A 14,918-nucleotide genomic window follows, 5' to 3' on the forward strand; every position below is an offset into this window, starting at 1 on the left:
CTCTGGCATATGGTTACATACCTTGGATTGCCACACTAGCCTGTAGGGGTTGCAATAACCAAGCCTCTCCATAACTTTTTGCACAGTGGCTCCAACTTCCTGTGGATATGGATCTCCTCGATTGACGACCTGTAAAAAGCAGGAGAGGAAATGTGAGCCTATTTAAGTACGTGATAGCGTATTTCACTCAGGTACGAGGTACCTATGCTCGAGATGTTGAAGATTGGTGTATAGTCACAAAATAGCTGAGATGAAAAACACGGCTCTCTTATCAGTCACGGTGTGACAGAACATGGCCTTCTTGAGCTTCACCGACTAGCTACTCTACGAGACAAAAAGCACTAATAAGGGCATAGACCTGTTCAAATGGCAGATACCGCGATTAATGGTATAGTCACTATGGCCTAATTCACTAAACTCTGATAAAGTGCATCTGGACTCGATCCACTGTTAGCCGACATTGAGTTGAATAGCAGTTACCACGGGATTGAGGGCGGATACCCCTTATCAGAGGCCAGTGAATGTGTCTCGCTCTGTTTTACAGAGATACAGACCTATTTTATAAAGGGTTGGCAGGGAGAATATATGTTACACGGTTTGATGCACTGATATGATGAACAATTTTAAAAACATTTAAAGAAATCTACTACATATTTATCAAAGAAAAAACGCCCATTGAAATAAAAAAAAAGGTTGTTTCTGCCCCAGAATTGCACCACTTCTGCCTTGGTAAGTAGACCCCCTACGAGTCATGTCATAAGTTATAATAGTCATTTTGAAATATATAACTAAAGAAAACCTAAAAAGATAGAAATTTGTTTCTGCAGGTACCATGAAAAACTATCTCCCCTGTTTTTCTTCCAAGATCAGTCAGTGCCAATGCAACGTTCGTCTTATTCAACTTTACTGCTCAATTGTCCCCCATGCTTGGCTAATTCAATGTAGTTGCACACGCTTACCAAAAACAGTCACGTGTTATTGCCCTAATATCAGAACTGGTGTTTGAATTAAGTAAACCCGCGCCATTTTAAATTCCCTCAACCCCCCCGCTACCTGAGAAACATACTCGTTCAGTTGCCCGTGTTACTTGCTGTAAATTTTAAAAACGGCCGCCCAATTGGAAGCCGCAACCTCACCCCCGCTCTGACGCTGCGGCTTCCTTTTGGCCTGCAGGCCCCGTGAGATTTGGCACCCATTTCCAATTTCCCAAAAAGGAGAAGAAACAGACAACTGAAACAGTATCTCAGGAACCCGGAGCAAAAAATAACACAGTTCAGCTCCGGAGACACCCAGTGTAAAAATGTATAAATAAATATATAAAAGCCACCCTAAAGCGATGGAGGGGGGGGGGGGGGGGAGAGGAGGGAGAGGAGAGGGAATTGTTGCTTTACATCTAAAAAGTTTATTAAAAAAAAAAAATTCCACACAACTATATCATGCTGATCCAGCCCACTGGAAGTAACCGCAATCGCACGGGCAGCCAGCTTCAGTCCTCAAGAGCCAACAGGTCAGGCTTTCAGGATATCCCTGCTTCAGCACAGGTGGCTCAATCAACAGACTGAATGAGCCACCTGTGCTGAAGCAGGGATATCCTAAAAAACCTGACCTGTTAGTGGCCCTTGAGGACTGGAGTTGGCCGCCCCTGCGCTAAGTTACAGCTGCAGTCAGTCCGCATTGATCTCTTGCCTTTATCCTGGCCCTTTCCATCACGTTTGTCATTTGTAAAAGCTGCAACTCCATTTAGGAGAAAGGGTCTGAGATGTTACGCAAGATACTACAAAAGCGAAGCGTTAAACTCCTGCAGGTTGGTTTTCATACAGATGCGTGGGTGGGATTGCTGCTTTATGAAGCCTGGACATAAAGCACATTTGCTGCTCAAATCTGGCAAATGTTGCCACAAGGTGTCAGTATTTATCTAGACAAGACATGCATGAAGTTACTCTTATTGTTTCTTTGTAAGGCGCCAACATGTGCCTCAATCCTGTTACCTGTGCTCGTATTCCCCCATAGAAGAGTTAAAAACACACATACTGATGCAACAAGATTTTTTTTTTTTTATATACAACTACAGTTATTCCTGTGTTTCTATTTCATCATGTTACACCTAACCATTGTGTGTTCTTTCCTACAAGGGAAAAAAAATACAGCTTTTTTTTTTTTACGCATAAAACTGAGCGGTTAAAGCAGAATTCCCCATTTGCCATCTTTCATAAATAACCTCCAAATAGAGAAGGCTGTGTCAATTATTTTCTTCTCTCATATGCAATTGCTGGTACTGCCCTATGCAATCCTGCATTGCATTGTCTCCAAATGAGTTTCCAACTCCTAACTCTGTGCCCAGGACATACTTGGATACGAGAGGTAACTCTCAATGTATTACTTCCTGGTAAAACTCACATTAACAATTTCCTCTTGGTTATTTAGTTATAAAAATGTTCTAACTACATCCAAGAATATCTCGACATGTTTCTATGTACTATATGCACATAAGGGGTCAAATAATGATCATATATTAATTCCCCCTCCCCCCACCAAGGATGTCACAGAATAATCTAGACCAGGGGAGCTCAAACTTTTGATGCTGTGCCCCCCTGCCTGGCATCCCCCGGTCTCGCGCCTCCTCTCCTACCTAGCATCTGCGTCAAATGACACTCCGGGGTCACATGACCCCGCGGCGTCATTTGACGTCACATGACCCCGCGGCATATTTTGACGCAGCGTTGCCATGGAGTCGCGTCTGAATCCCGGTAAGTTTTATGTTGCAGGGGCCTCACGCGATCCCCCGGCATTAATTGAAATGCCTTGGGGAGGAGCGCAAGACCTCTGCAACCGCCCGCGTCCCCCCAGACAAATCTCACGCCCCCCCCCCCCCGAGGGGCGTGCCCCGCTAATCTAGACCACTGTTTTCCTTCACGCTCTATAATCACAGTGTCTATAAGAGCAGACTTTCTATAAGAATTGTTCAATACTTTATTGATGACAAACTGTAAAACTTTACTGTTTGGCTACGGAGGACCAGCGCCAAGGAGGACTATTTTCTAGAAAGGATTTGGACAATCCTGGAGACTTCCAGGCGGCAGGACTTCACCATAGGAGGTGGACATTGAACACTTGTAATAGTTTAATTTGTGGATATTGTTTATTTTATACTTTCAGATCACCATAATTATCAACACTAAATCACTGCTCACAGTATAGTGTGGGGTATCGCGCTGGGGTTGTGCACTATCTTGTTCCAAAAAGAGAAGACTTGAGTAAAGAAGAAGTTCCTGCAGTGAAAAGATTACAATTCAATAATAGTGTTTTTCATTTTATTTCCATTTTATTATAGCACTGCTGAAGTTAAAGCGCCTTATAACCTTTATATATTCTACCTTTCTGCATTATCAGAATAGTGCTTTTGACCCTGTAGCGCCAAACGCAATGTAATGATTTTTCCGATGACACAGATGTCCAACCAAGAAACAAGCCAAGATCACCAAAAAAATAAATAAAAAACATACTTACAGACATAGGTAATGAGTGAGCAGAGAAGAGAATGACCACATCTCCCCGCTTGTCCGCTGGAAACATGCTCAATTCCTTCTGGATGTTTTCCGCGAAACACTGCAAGTTTTAAGAATGGAGAACTTAATGCAAATAGGAAAGAGAGCAGACAGTCATTACTAACACGGTGCAGGTCTGCAGGGTGCGGGTGAGGTATCTCATGCTGAGGAATTATAGTATACGGTCACAGCTCCTGTGCCACTGAATTGGTTGCATACTTATTTATATACTAGCTGAGAGACCCGGCGTTGCCCGGGATGTAAATGCGTAATAGGTAGTATTATTTATAAATTGTGGAACAATAGGTGAGTATTTGTTGTAAAGGTTGGATAATAATATTGAAAAGAAAGATGGAAGAAAATGTAATACGATGTTGTATAAAAATGGTTTATTGTAACCACACCACAGTACAATGTATATTTTGGTGCCATAAGTGATGTAAAAATGTGAGGCGTGTGTCCTGCTAGGGTGTGAGGCGGCGGGTGGCGCGTGGGTTGTGAGTGCTGTCTGCGAGTGGGGGTCCTGCTAGGGTGTGAGGCGGCGGGTGGTGCGTGGGTTGTGAGTGCTGTCTGTGAGTGTGGGTCCTGCTAGGGTGTGAGGCGGCGGGTGGCGCGTGGGTTGTGAGTGCTGTCTGTGAGTGGGGGTCCTGCTAGGGTGTGAGGCGGCGGGTGGCGCGTGGGTTGTGAGTGCTGTCTGTGAGTGGGGGTCCTGCTAGGGTGTGAGGCGGCGGGTGGCGCGTGGGTTGTGAGTGCTGTCTGTGCGTGGGGGTCCTGCTAGGGTGGGAGGCGGTGGGACAGTGATGTCGGTGCGTAGGGGCGGGAGGCAGCAGGTGTGTGTGGCGGCAGGTATGTGTCGAGTGTGGTGGGTGTCTGTTGAGTGCGTGCAGCGGCTGTGAGGCGGTGGGTGAAAGGCAGAGGCGGCCGGAGTAAGGGCGGGTGAAAGGCAGAGGCGGGGGTGGGGAGGCGGTAAGGCGGGCAGGAAGGCGAAGGGCGGCGGGAAGGGGAGGAGGGGGTGGTGGAGGGGGGCAAGGGGTGGAGGAGGGGGGAAGGGTTAGAGGAGGGGGGAAGGGTTAGAGGAGCGGGGGGGGGAAGGGTTAGAGGAGCGGGGGGGAAGGGTATGCAGTGGACAGGAGGGGGGGGCAGTGGACAGGAGGGGGGGGCAGTGGACAGGAGGGGGATGCAGTGGACAGGAGGGGGGGGCAGTGGACAGGAGGGGGGGGGCAGTGGACAGGAGGGGGGGGGGCAGTGGACAGGAGGGGGGGGCAGTGGACAGGAGGGGGGGGCAGTGGACAGGAGGGGGGGGCAGTGGACAGGAGGGGGGGGCAGTGGACAGGAGGGGGGGGGCAGTGGACAGGAGGGGGGGGGGCAGTGGACAGGAGGGGGGGGGGGGGCAGTGGACAGGAGGGGGGGGGCAGTGGACAGGAGGGGGGGGGCAGTGGACAGGAGGGGGGGGGCAGTGGACAGGAGGGGGGGGCAGTGGACAGGAGGGGGGGGGCAGTGGACAGGAGGGGGGGGCAGTGGACAGGAGGGGGGGGGCAGTGGACAGGAGGGGGGGCAGTGGACAGGAGGGGGGGGCAGTGGACAGGAGGGGGGACAGGAGGGGGGGGGCAGTGGACAGGAGGGGGGGCAGTGGACAGGAGGGGGGCAGTGGACAGGAGGGGGGGGGCAGTGGACAGGAGGGGGGGGCAGTGGACAGGAGGGGGGGGGCAGTGGACAGGAGGGGGGGGGCAGTGGACAGGAGGGGGGGGGCAGTGGACAGGAGGGGGGGGGCAGTGGACAGGAGGGGGGGGCAGTGGACAGGAGGGGGGGCAGTGGACAGGAGGGGGGGGCAGTGGACAGGAGGGGGGGGGCAGTGGACAGTGACACACACACACACACACACACACACACACACACCTCAGTTGATGCGCCCTTTCTCAGTTCCGTTTGGCGCCGGAGGTGGGGGAGCGACACCTACCTGTACTTCCGGGCGCCGCCATCGTCTGACTCGGCGCCGCGAGGGAGGAAGGGGGTCCTTCCAGCCGCTGCCATCTTAGGCGCCGCGTGGCAGCTGCGTTCCCCCGCCGGGGGGGGGGGGGGAGAGGTGATGCCGCTGGGGAGGGGTGATTTGGAGCGGGGAGGGGTGATTTGGAGCGGGGAGGGGGAGAGGTGATTTGGAGCGGGGAGGGGGAGAGGTGATGCCGCTGGGGAGGGGGGAGAGGTGATTTGGAGCGGGGAGAGGTGATTTGGAGCAGGGAGGGGGAGAGGTGATGCCGCTGGGGAGGGGGGAGAGGTGATTTGGGGAGGGGGGGAGGTGATTTGGAGCGGGGAGGGGGAGAGGTGATGCCGCTGGGGAGGGGGGAGAGGTGATTTGGAGCGGGGAGGGGTGATTTGGAGCGGGGAGGGGGACAGGTGATTTGGAGCGGGGAGGGGGGAGAGGTGATTTGGAGCGGGGAGGGGGGAGAGGTGATTTGGAGCGGGGAGGGGGGAGAGGTGATTTGGAGCGGGGAGGGGGAGAGGGGGAGAGGTGTGTGTGTGTGTGTGTTTTTTTTTTTTTTTGGACCTTTGGCCCGTCACTCCGCCTCAGGCCAATGAGAGGTGTGGGGGGCGGGCCAAGGGGGTGGTGTGAGTGTGTGAGGCCAATGAGAGGTGTGCGGGGGCGGGCCAAGGGACCAATGAGATTGCCCCTAGGGACACCGGACATCCAGGCAGGCAGGCATGCATGCATGCAGGCATACAGTGCTTTCACTAATATAGTATAAGATTCTAACATCTCTGCACAACCTGCAATTAACATACATGTGGCTATAAAAAAGTGCCAACATTTATGTACTTTAAACAGGTGCCGTACCTTCCAATATGACCTATAGTGAGTGCAATTTGACAGCACTTTAAAAGCAGATTACCAACCTTATTTTCATCCCTAACTTTTTACTTTAATATGCCTAAAGCCTGCAGTAGTGTTCACAAGCCCACTCCTGCTCATTACTCTTACTGTCCACACTCCACCAGCACGCAACTGTTATCAGATCTTATCAGAAGCAAAAAATGTCTTGTCTTCATTTTCTTAGATAAGATTCTTTGGGGTCTACTAATGTAGCTAATTGAGAGGGGTTTAGCAGTCAGACTAATTTAGGGTTTGGGCTAATTTTTAGGACTAGAATACAGTAAAAAAAAACAAAAACAAAAAAACAGAATTACTGTGAAAACAGGGTCTTTACAGTACAGTATTATAAACGACTTAAACACCATGCAGGGGAACTGCCCTTTTCAGATGTATTTATTTAAAAGAAGAAGAATACTCTCCCTCTTCCAACAGGTTTCTTCAAATTATTACCCACATACATTTTTAAAATAAGGATGTTTGAGCTAGAAAGCCATGCACTCGTCATCCCAGAAGTTTTACGAATTAGGTAATAAGGCACACACAATGTTGGCCAGAAAACTGAGGCACTTCCTCAATGCACGACATCCATGCCATTAGGATGTCCGATGGCTCCCTAACATGATCCTGCCCTCATCATTAAGCAATTCCAAATATTTTAATCAGAAGTTATACGATGGACAAAAAGCTGACCCCAAGGAGGAGTACATCTTCCCACTTGTCGGCCAACTTAAACTCTTGTCCACTACCTAGATTAACCAAAACCCAAAAGGCCAATCTTCATGAACGCATTAAACATCAGGAAGTTACAGTGGCAATCAAGGAGCTTAAGAGTTCTATAACCCCAGGCTTCTCCCATGCAAAAAAAATATCCCATCATCCCTCGATGCTGAGAAGACCTTTGATAGGTTAGAATGGGGTATCTATTTAAGGTGCTCTAATGCTTTGGCTTCTCTGTGAATTATCCCACTGCAGTAACGAGACTGTACCAAACCCCAAAACGCTAGGATTAAATGCTCCCGGTCACTTGAAGACTGACCATAGCTAATTGGACAAGACAAGGCTGTCCCCGCCTCCCCGCTGTCTCCCCTCTTATTCGCTCTATTCCTCAAACCACTGGCAGTCGCAATAAGATGGAACCCAAATATAAACGGGTACAGCACTCCTTGCCCGGCTCCTAGTGAGATTACATCGATGTGCAATATTTAGCTACTCAGTATAGTTTACCTCAATTCCGGGTGCTGGAATCAGGCGGTGAGCGATGAGGTAGCAAGGGTGAAAATGATAGGCGCAAGGAACTTTTATAGTACAGCTCAACCCAGTTATTAAACGCGATCTGTAACAACGCGAATCCGCTTATAAAGCGATGCTAGTATGGCTCCCAATTTCCGTATTTATGAATACTTTACAACACGATTATTGGTATCTTAAATACTTTATTGTACAACGCATACAATTGTACATTATTTCTAACGCGATCCGCTTATAACGCAATGTGATTCTTTGGACCACAAGCACAGCGTTATAAGGGGGTTGAGCTGTATAACTCTAATCTTTATTCAGGTCCCCAGGCACGAGGACACTTCACACACACACAATATAGTTGATATAGTTGTACGTTGCTTTACATCACTGTTATTCCATGAAATGATACTTCCCTAGTAAGCCCCTCCCTCTGAGTATCCACTCTTAACACTCAGAGGGAGGTGTATATACTTGGGTGTGTTACTTGTATTAGACTGTGGAGTACCGTCCCTTATAGCCACCCAGTCTACTTTGGGCCATTATTATCCATGGCCAATCAAAAGGACAAGGACGGGTAACAAACACACACAAGTAGTAAAAGTATCTCAGGTAAGAAACTCTACTCAGCTGGGGTTCTCCTTTCTAGAACCTTCGCCCTTTCCTATATACTTCCTTGTACCAAGTTGGAGACTGAGCCTCTAATTGAGCCACCTCGGCTGCAGCTGGGATATCCTGAAAACCTGACCTGTTTGTGGCCCTTGAGGACTGGAGTTGGCTACCCCTGGTGTAACGTTTTAAACAATCATTCTATATGATGGTAACAACCCTTTATAACAATATGACAAATGAGTCATTACGCGGCATGGAAAGGGTCAACTGAATGTACCAAACAGTCTTCTGCCACGAGATACCTTACAACACGTTGGACTTGAATGGGCTGGAAGGCGCTTTATGGCAGAAGACTGCTTAGTATATTGTACACAACAGGCATACCCCGCATTAACGTACACAATGGGTCCAGAGCATGTATGTAAAGCGAAAATGTACTTAAAGTGAAGCACTACCTTTTTTCCCACTTATCGATGCTTGTACTGTACGGCAATCGTCCTATACGTGCATAACGCATGTGTAGCAGGCTCTATAGTCTCCCTGCTTGCGCACAGCTTCGGTACAGGTAGGGAGCCGGTGTTGCTGTTCAGGACGTGGATAGGCGCATGCGCGAGCTGCCGTTTGCCTATTGGGCGATATGTCCTTACTCGCGAGTGTACTTAAAGTGAGTGTCCTTAAACCGGGGTATGCCTGTATATGGCTCGTAGTCTGTCCAGTCTCACCTGGATAAGAAGAGGGTGTGTAGGCCATCGATCAATAATACTCCACTGCATCGTTGGTTTGGCTGCTCTTGAACTATAATGCCGGTAAATGGCATTCAAACTGCTTCCTAACAACAAAAACAGAAGCATGATCTCAGTAACTGCATTCAATACAGGGCATACATATTAGGTCACTGTGCTGCACAGCATAAGCCAGGTTCCTCAACAGTGAAGGGCCCCCGCATGTGCCCGTTTGACTCCCTGCTATGGCTAATTTCATACTATGCCGATAACGGTCATTTGTCCCACTGAAACTCACTTGTAAGTTAAGGTAATGTAAACATATATGGTGCAGATGTTAAGTACTTGCAAAATGTTGAAATACAGTACCTTTCCGATCAAAATGTACCTGAAATTACATTATAATAAGCTGGTGGCCCTTCTACTCCTTAAAATGTTTTCTCATCTGGCCCCTCTGAAGAAGAACTGAGAAACAATACTTTCAGAAGCAAGAGAAGAGCTCTTATTTATAAGCACTCAGCTCCAGCTGGAATGATTGGGTAGTTAAGACTTAACTTTTAACAGAATAAAAAATAAAAGTTGCCAGATTTTGTAATCACTTGAGACCCTCTTCATTAAACAGAATAATAGTAGTGCCAAAATATAATGGGGTTATAGCCCGATAGTATAGTTTTGTTAATACAATAGAAAGGCAAAAACAGGACTGGTTTACAGCTCTATATACAATTTAAAAAAATGTTAGTTGCTATATATACACACACACACAATAAATGTCTTTGCTCAGGAGAAACCTGATTAAGACTAAAGGATTATATATTCTGATATATACCACATAAAATACAAATATTGGTGAACAGCTTCAATAATAGATGGAGATGAGTCAGGACAGATAACAACTGTCTCAGGACTCCATCTGGTTAGATGTTAATATTGGTTGCTCATGTCAAGATGTATATTGAGAGGCAGAGTTTGCCTGCGGGTTAGAATCAGGACCGGTTTTTGTCTCTCTCATGGTTATGTCCCACTTGGAAGCCAGATGCTTTGTATATATTTAGAGCATAGCAGATAATAGTTGCCCTATTGGTCTCAAAGTAAGAGACTCTCTAACCAGAGTAAAGAGAATATTTCTACGTCACTTGAAATGGAGCAGATAGAATGAGATGCCAACGCCACATGGGCTTTTAGTAGAAATAAAAGACGTTATATCTTTTGCGTCTTTCTGGTTAGCAATAACTCCCAGTAACCCGGATCAGCCGACCTAGCTCCAGGGTTCAGTCCCGATAGATTGATTTTACTAGGTCTGAAGAACTAGCTGAAGGGTCCGAGCATAAGTCCTGTGCCATGGATACCGTTACTCACATGTAGCACAGTGCCACTTACCCGTGGTAGAACAGCTATATTGAGGATACTGTGTGAAAGCAATGGCCCGTTCTATGCAGTCATTTTCCATTTCTTCAATAGCCGCTTCAGTAAGTGGCTGCACATAGCGGAAACCAATGTAATATTTATGGGGTGCTGTAACCAGGAGAAAATATATGGGTGTTAGAAGAGAGCAAAGCATGTACGGGCATAATAATATCATCAGGTATCTGTGGCAATACCATCAGCCCACTAGCATAAGCAGAATGAGAATTGGGGCAATTACATGCAAATACATCCTTCAATGCAGAAAAAAAACTCTAGTCAACTTTATTGTTTGAAACCTCCACTGCTCAATGGGTAAAAGTAATTTGTTGCAGATTCTTCAAAAAAAAATAAAAGGAGTTTAATGCAACAGTCCGCATCGATCGCCATTTTTACATTAAGAGGTCTCCTCTTGCCTTTTCCAATACTGTTTGGATATGATGTTCCATTCAGTAGATACATTTGAAATATGGAAGTGTCTAACCAGAGCCTAGTCCTTGCCTTATTTTTAAATAAACCATAGTAGGACATGCACCAGGGGGGCAACATTCTAATGTTATAGGCGTTAAACTCATATACTGTAGGATTCTGGGGGAAGAAATGGATTGTAGTTTTAAAAATAAATGCAAATAATATTAAATATATTTTATAGGTTCAAATAAAGAGAGCATTAAAAATGCAAACTCATTGTGTAGAGCTCTGTGAGAGTATTCTAGAAACCGAGTGTTGGAAGCTTTCAACCAGAGTAGTTAGCAGCTGCAGTATTTCTCGGTGTGGCGCAGGTTTTTATAAAGCTAATGTATAGATGGACATATATACATACCGTATATATAGTAGTTCAGAATGGACATGTTCATATTGAAAGGAATATTCACAATTAATAATATTACTTTCCACTCAGCTGCACAAACCTACAACACAAGTGCTGTCCCCCTTCCCCCTGCTTTCCTCTTGGGCCTTTCTACCCTCTTCAAAACATCAGAAAAGGGACAGAACACTACGTTTATATGCTTTCCCTCTTAATAATACCTGCAACATGCGATCTAACTCTCCATTCTTAGGCTGGGGCCATGGTGCCTTCGCCCGTGCGGAGGCTGGTCAGTGAGCGGCGTGCTGAGGGGCGTCACGGGGCTGGTTCGCCCTCATTGGGCGAACCGCTCACGTGACCGGCCTGTCACGCCAAGAAATCAATTTGTACTGATTTCTACCCCTCCCACTTCCGCACGCACTCCGCATGGACGCGAACACTGCCTTAAGGCAGTCTGTTCGCTCGGTCTGCTGTAACATGGCCCCAGCTGTAGGCCGTGCGTATAGTGCCCGCGACGGGCGACGTCGGCCAAAACCAAATGCATTGCCGCCGCCGCGTGCGCTTATAGTAAGCGCGACGTCGCGTTGCGAATTTTGGAAGCTGGCAATTTTTTCTTTTTCAAGGGCTGTCGCCTCATGTGACAGCCCCTGAACCAATCAAAAGCCAGTAAGCCCGCAAAGCGCCACAAACGGGTGATGTCACCCGTCCCGTCGCAGGCACTATTCGCGCAGCCTTACATAGCAAAGAGAATGTACTTTCAATGTAAGTAGAAAACAGTAATAGTAACAATCTGCATTTGTACAGCCTGTGTCTAATGATCATTTGTATAGCGTGTTGGTAAAATATTCAAACACACAAGCCCAGCAAGCTCTAACCCAGTGATTCCCAAACTTTTTTGTTTGGAGGAACCCTTGAAGTATCTCGAAAAATCTCGGGGAAGCCCTATCTAGCTGACAAATATTAGGTTCATTTGGCACCTCCCGAGCCCCCTCTATTTCCCACCCTCTACCCATGTATTTCTCTCCCCTCCGTCTCACGCCCTCTTTTCCTCACTCACTACCTCCTCCCCTCCCACTCGCCCCTACCTTCCGCCGATTAGCCCACTGTCACTCAATCCCCCCTACAAAATACATACAAAAAAACCCCACCCTCCTAAATACATAACCCCACCCCGCAATACATAATAAAAATACCTGCTCCCAATACATATTAAAAAGGCCCTCGCTGCCCCAATACATATTAAAAAGACCCCCACTGCCCCAATACAAATAAAAAAATAAAAAATAAAAATCGGGCTGCACGGGTTAAATCATACCTCCCCCAGAACCCCTCATCATATCTCCGCTAGCACCCATCATCATCATAATCTCCCCCCCCCCCACCATATGCCTACCTCAGGCAGGGGGAGACGCTGGTATCCTGCGGTTGTCGGCAGAGGCAGCAGCAGGATGGCAGAGCAGGCAGGACTGCACGCACGGGCTCTGGCAGCAGTCACCAGAAGTGACGGGTCACACTGCTAGAGCACACTCCTACCCTGCCATCCTGAGTGGGCTCTGGGAGGGGGGGGGAGGGATGTGGGGGGAAAGCCATAGTGGGCCGCACAGTGAGTGCTGGCAGCCCGCGGTCCGTCTGCGGAACCCTGGTTGGGAATCTCTGCTCTAACCCCAGAACATTATATATAATGTGGTGGGTTCTGCAAATTTGGTTATGCCTTGAAGCGGCTTGCAGGCTTATAACGCTTTGGCCAAAGGGTTTAACTAAATGACCCTTACTCATGACAATATTATTATTGAAGTATTTAACTATACAGTATACTATTTATGATATATTTTGCACATTGGATGTAGCATTGGGTTTTTCTGGTAAAATATTCACCTCATTTCACGGTTCTGAAATATTTCCTTGCACGGTCAATAAAAAAAATTTTTTGGAGATGATGTAGATTTTTTTTTATATTGGGTATAGAAAGTTGGCACACTCAATTATCGTGAAGGATTGGAGATTTTGCCATAACGAGAATCAACGTTTCAGTCCCCAGCCGGACCTTCATCAAGATTCCACTTTTGGCAAAATAAATTTCCAGTTCTTGGTGATATTGAGTGCGCTGACTTTCTATACCTACCCTGTATCTCCCTGTGCCGTGCATCTCAAATTCATGGAGTTCTGATCCGGCTGTGATCCACAGACACCTTAGAAAAATGTGCTCAAGGCGCGCTCACATTAAGCACTATGTTTATATTTAATAGATTGAGAAGTACTGTAGGTAACACACAGTTAGCAATACATTACCTTCCAAATGAGTAAACATATAACAAGTAAATGGATATTACTACATTGTTAACAGTGAGAAACACGGCTTAATATATTTGACAGTGCCCTTAAGGGCATTAGGAGTTTTTGGCTCGTCAGGTAATGTCTTATTCATTAAAGTATGTTGGTACTAATCTGGTAATACAGCACATAAGCAGATCCAACCAAGGCCAGTACGCTTTAGCGCGCCCAATCCAGCATTAACTCCTATTGACTTGAATGGGCATTAATGGCACATTGGGTGCACTAACCCGTACAGGATCTGCTCAGTAGACTCACATTCCAGTCAATAAGAGTTTCTGTGCAGTAGTGCACGATCAGCACCGTCGCACTTTAATGAATAACCCCCCCCCTGAGGGTTACATTACGTCCCTCACTCGGACAGAAATAAATAGGACGTAACTTCTGTCGCTTCAAGCGATCTCGATTAACGCTTAGGCCGCGATTATAGGGGCCGGGTGCGACATCGCTAGCCGCGAGTACAAAATGTGTGTTCCTCAATTAGGCCGCCCATAGTGTGCGCGAGCGCTGCAGAGCAAACGCGCGGGCATTTTTTGAAAATACAATTTCATTTGGGGGGAGGGGGTTGCACAACAGCCATGTGAGCGGTTCAGCCAGAGGGCGAACCAGCCTGGTGAGCGTCCGCCATGCCTCCCGACTCAGTGCATGTTTCACGCAAGTGACAGGCCCGCGTGACGTCATAGAAGGTTTACATAATGAGGCATTAACCTGTGCTTTAGGGCACTGACTGGGAATACACTTTAGGTTGGACAGCGATCAAAGTAACCCGATGATACAAGCAAGTTTACTACTAAACAAGCAACAGGGTCAGCTGCCACAACCTGGATCTTTTTAGCGATAAGTAGTCGATTCAGAAATTAAACCCTTTCTATAAAGCAAAATATAGTGTTTTTCAACGGTCTCCTCAAATCGGGACGTTTTAAAATGTAAAAAAATAAATAATAATAGGTAAACTACAAACGAAATCAAATACAAGTAATAACAAATTACAAAAGACAATGTTTTCTCTGAACCTGTTTTTGAACCATTTAAAAGTTTCTTCTGAATTAGTAAAATGTCCACCATCTAGCCTGGCCACCCCTAAACCTCCCAGCACGGTCATAAGGCATCGTTATATTTAACAGTTATAGTTTTCATATATAATATATGTAACCGTTATTAGCAAAACCAATGGTTAGCTTGTTACATGTTGCAAATTTTAAAAATAATTCCCCAGTGAACTTCTGTTAACCTCAGGTTACACACAAAAATAAATACATGCATTTCAAATTGTGCCACTTTCCCCCTTCCACCAATGTGGTTTCAAAAGACCTATCTAATCCTTACAGAATTTTCTTTTGAAGGGATCCCTCCCTTCAATTTCACATTAGCTTGCAACGAAAACCCGCCCT

The 14,918-nt window shown here is 46.8% G+C and overlaps 1 protein-coding gene across 2 annotated transcripts in view; it reads right to left on the reverse strand.

Annotated features, from left to right (window-relative positions):
- The window catches only part of FECH (ferrochelatase), a 35,011-nt gene that overhangs the window by 10,350 nt on the left and 9,743 nt on the right, over window positions 1–14,918 (reverse strand). The window contains exons 5-9 of one of the 2 annotated variants that reach the window (XM_075586998.1): window positions 10,365–10,499; window positions 8,985–9,091; window positions 3,508–3,606; window positions 3,192–3,269; window positions 22–129 (exon numbers count right to left, since the gene is read on the reverse strand). In XM_075586998.1, the coding sequence (XP_075443113.1) occupies window positions 22–129; window positions 3,192–3,269; window positions 3,508–3,606; window positions 8,985–9,091; window positions 10,365–10,499 (527 nt within the window). The remainder of the gene's footprint in view (window positions 1–21; window positions 130–3,191; window positions 3,270–3,507; window positions 3,607–8,984; window positions 9,092–10,364; window positions 10,500–14,918) is intronic. The other variant, XM_075587008.1, reaches the window with a different exon arrangement.

Source organism: Ascaphus truei, chromosome 1, assembly GCF_040206685.1.
Source record: "Ascaphus truei isolate aAscTru1 chromosome 1, aAscTru1.hap1, whole genome shotgun sequence".
Classification (NCBI taxonomy): domain Eukaryota; kingdom Metazoa; phylum Chordata; class Amphibia; order Anura; family Ascaphidae; genus Ascaphus; species Ascaphus truei.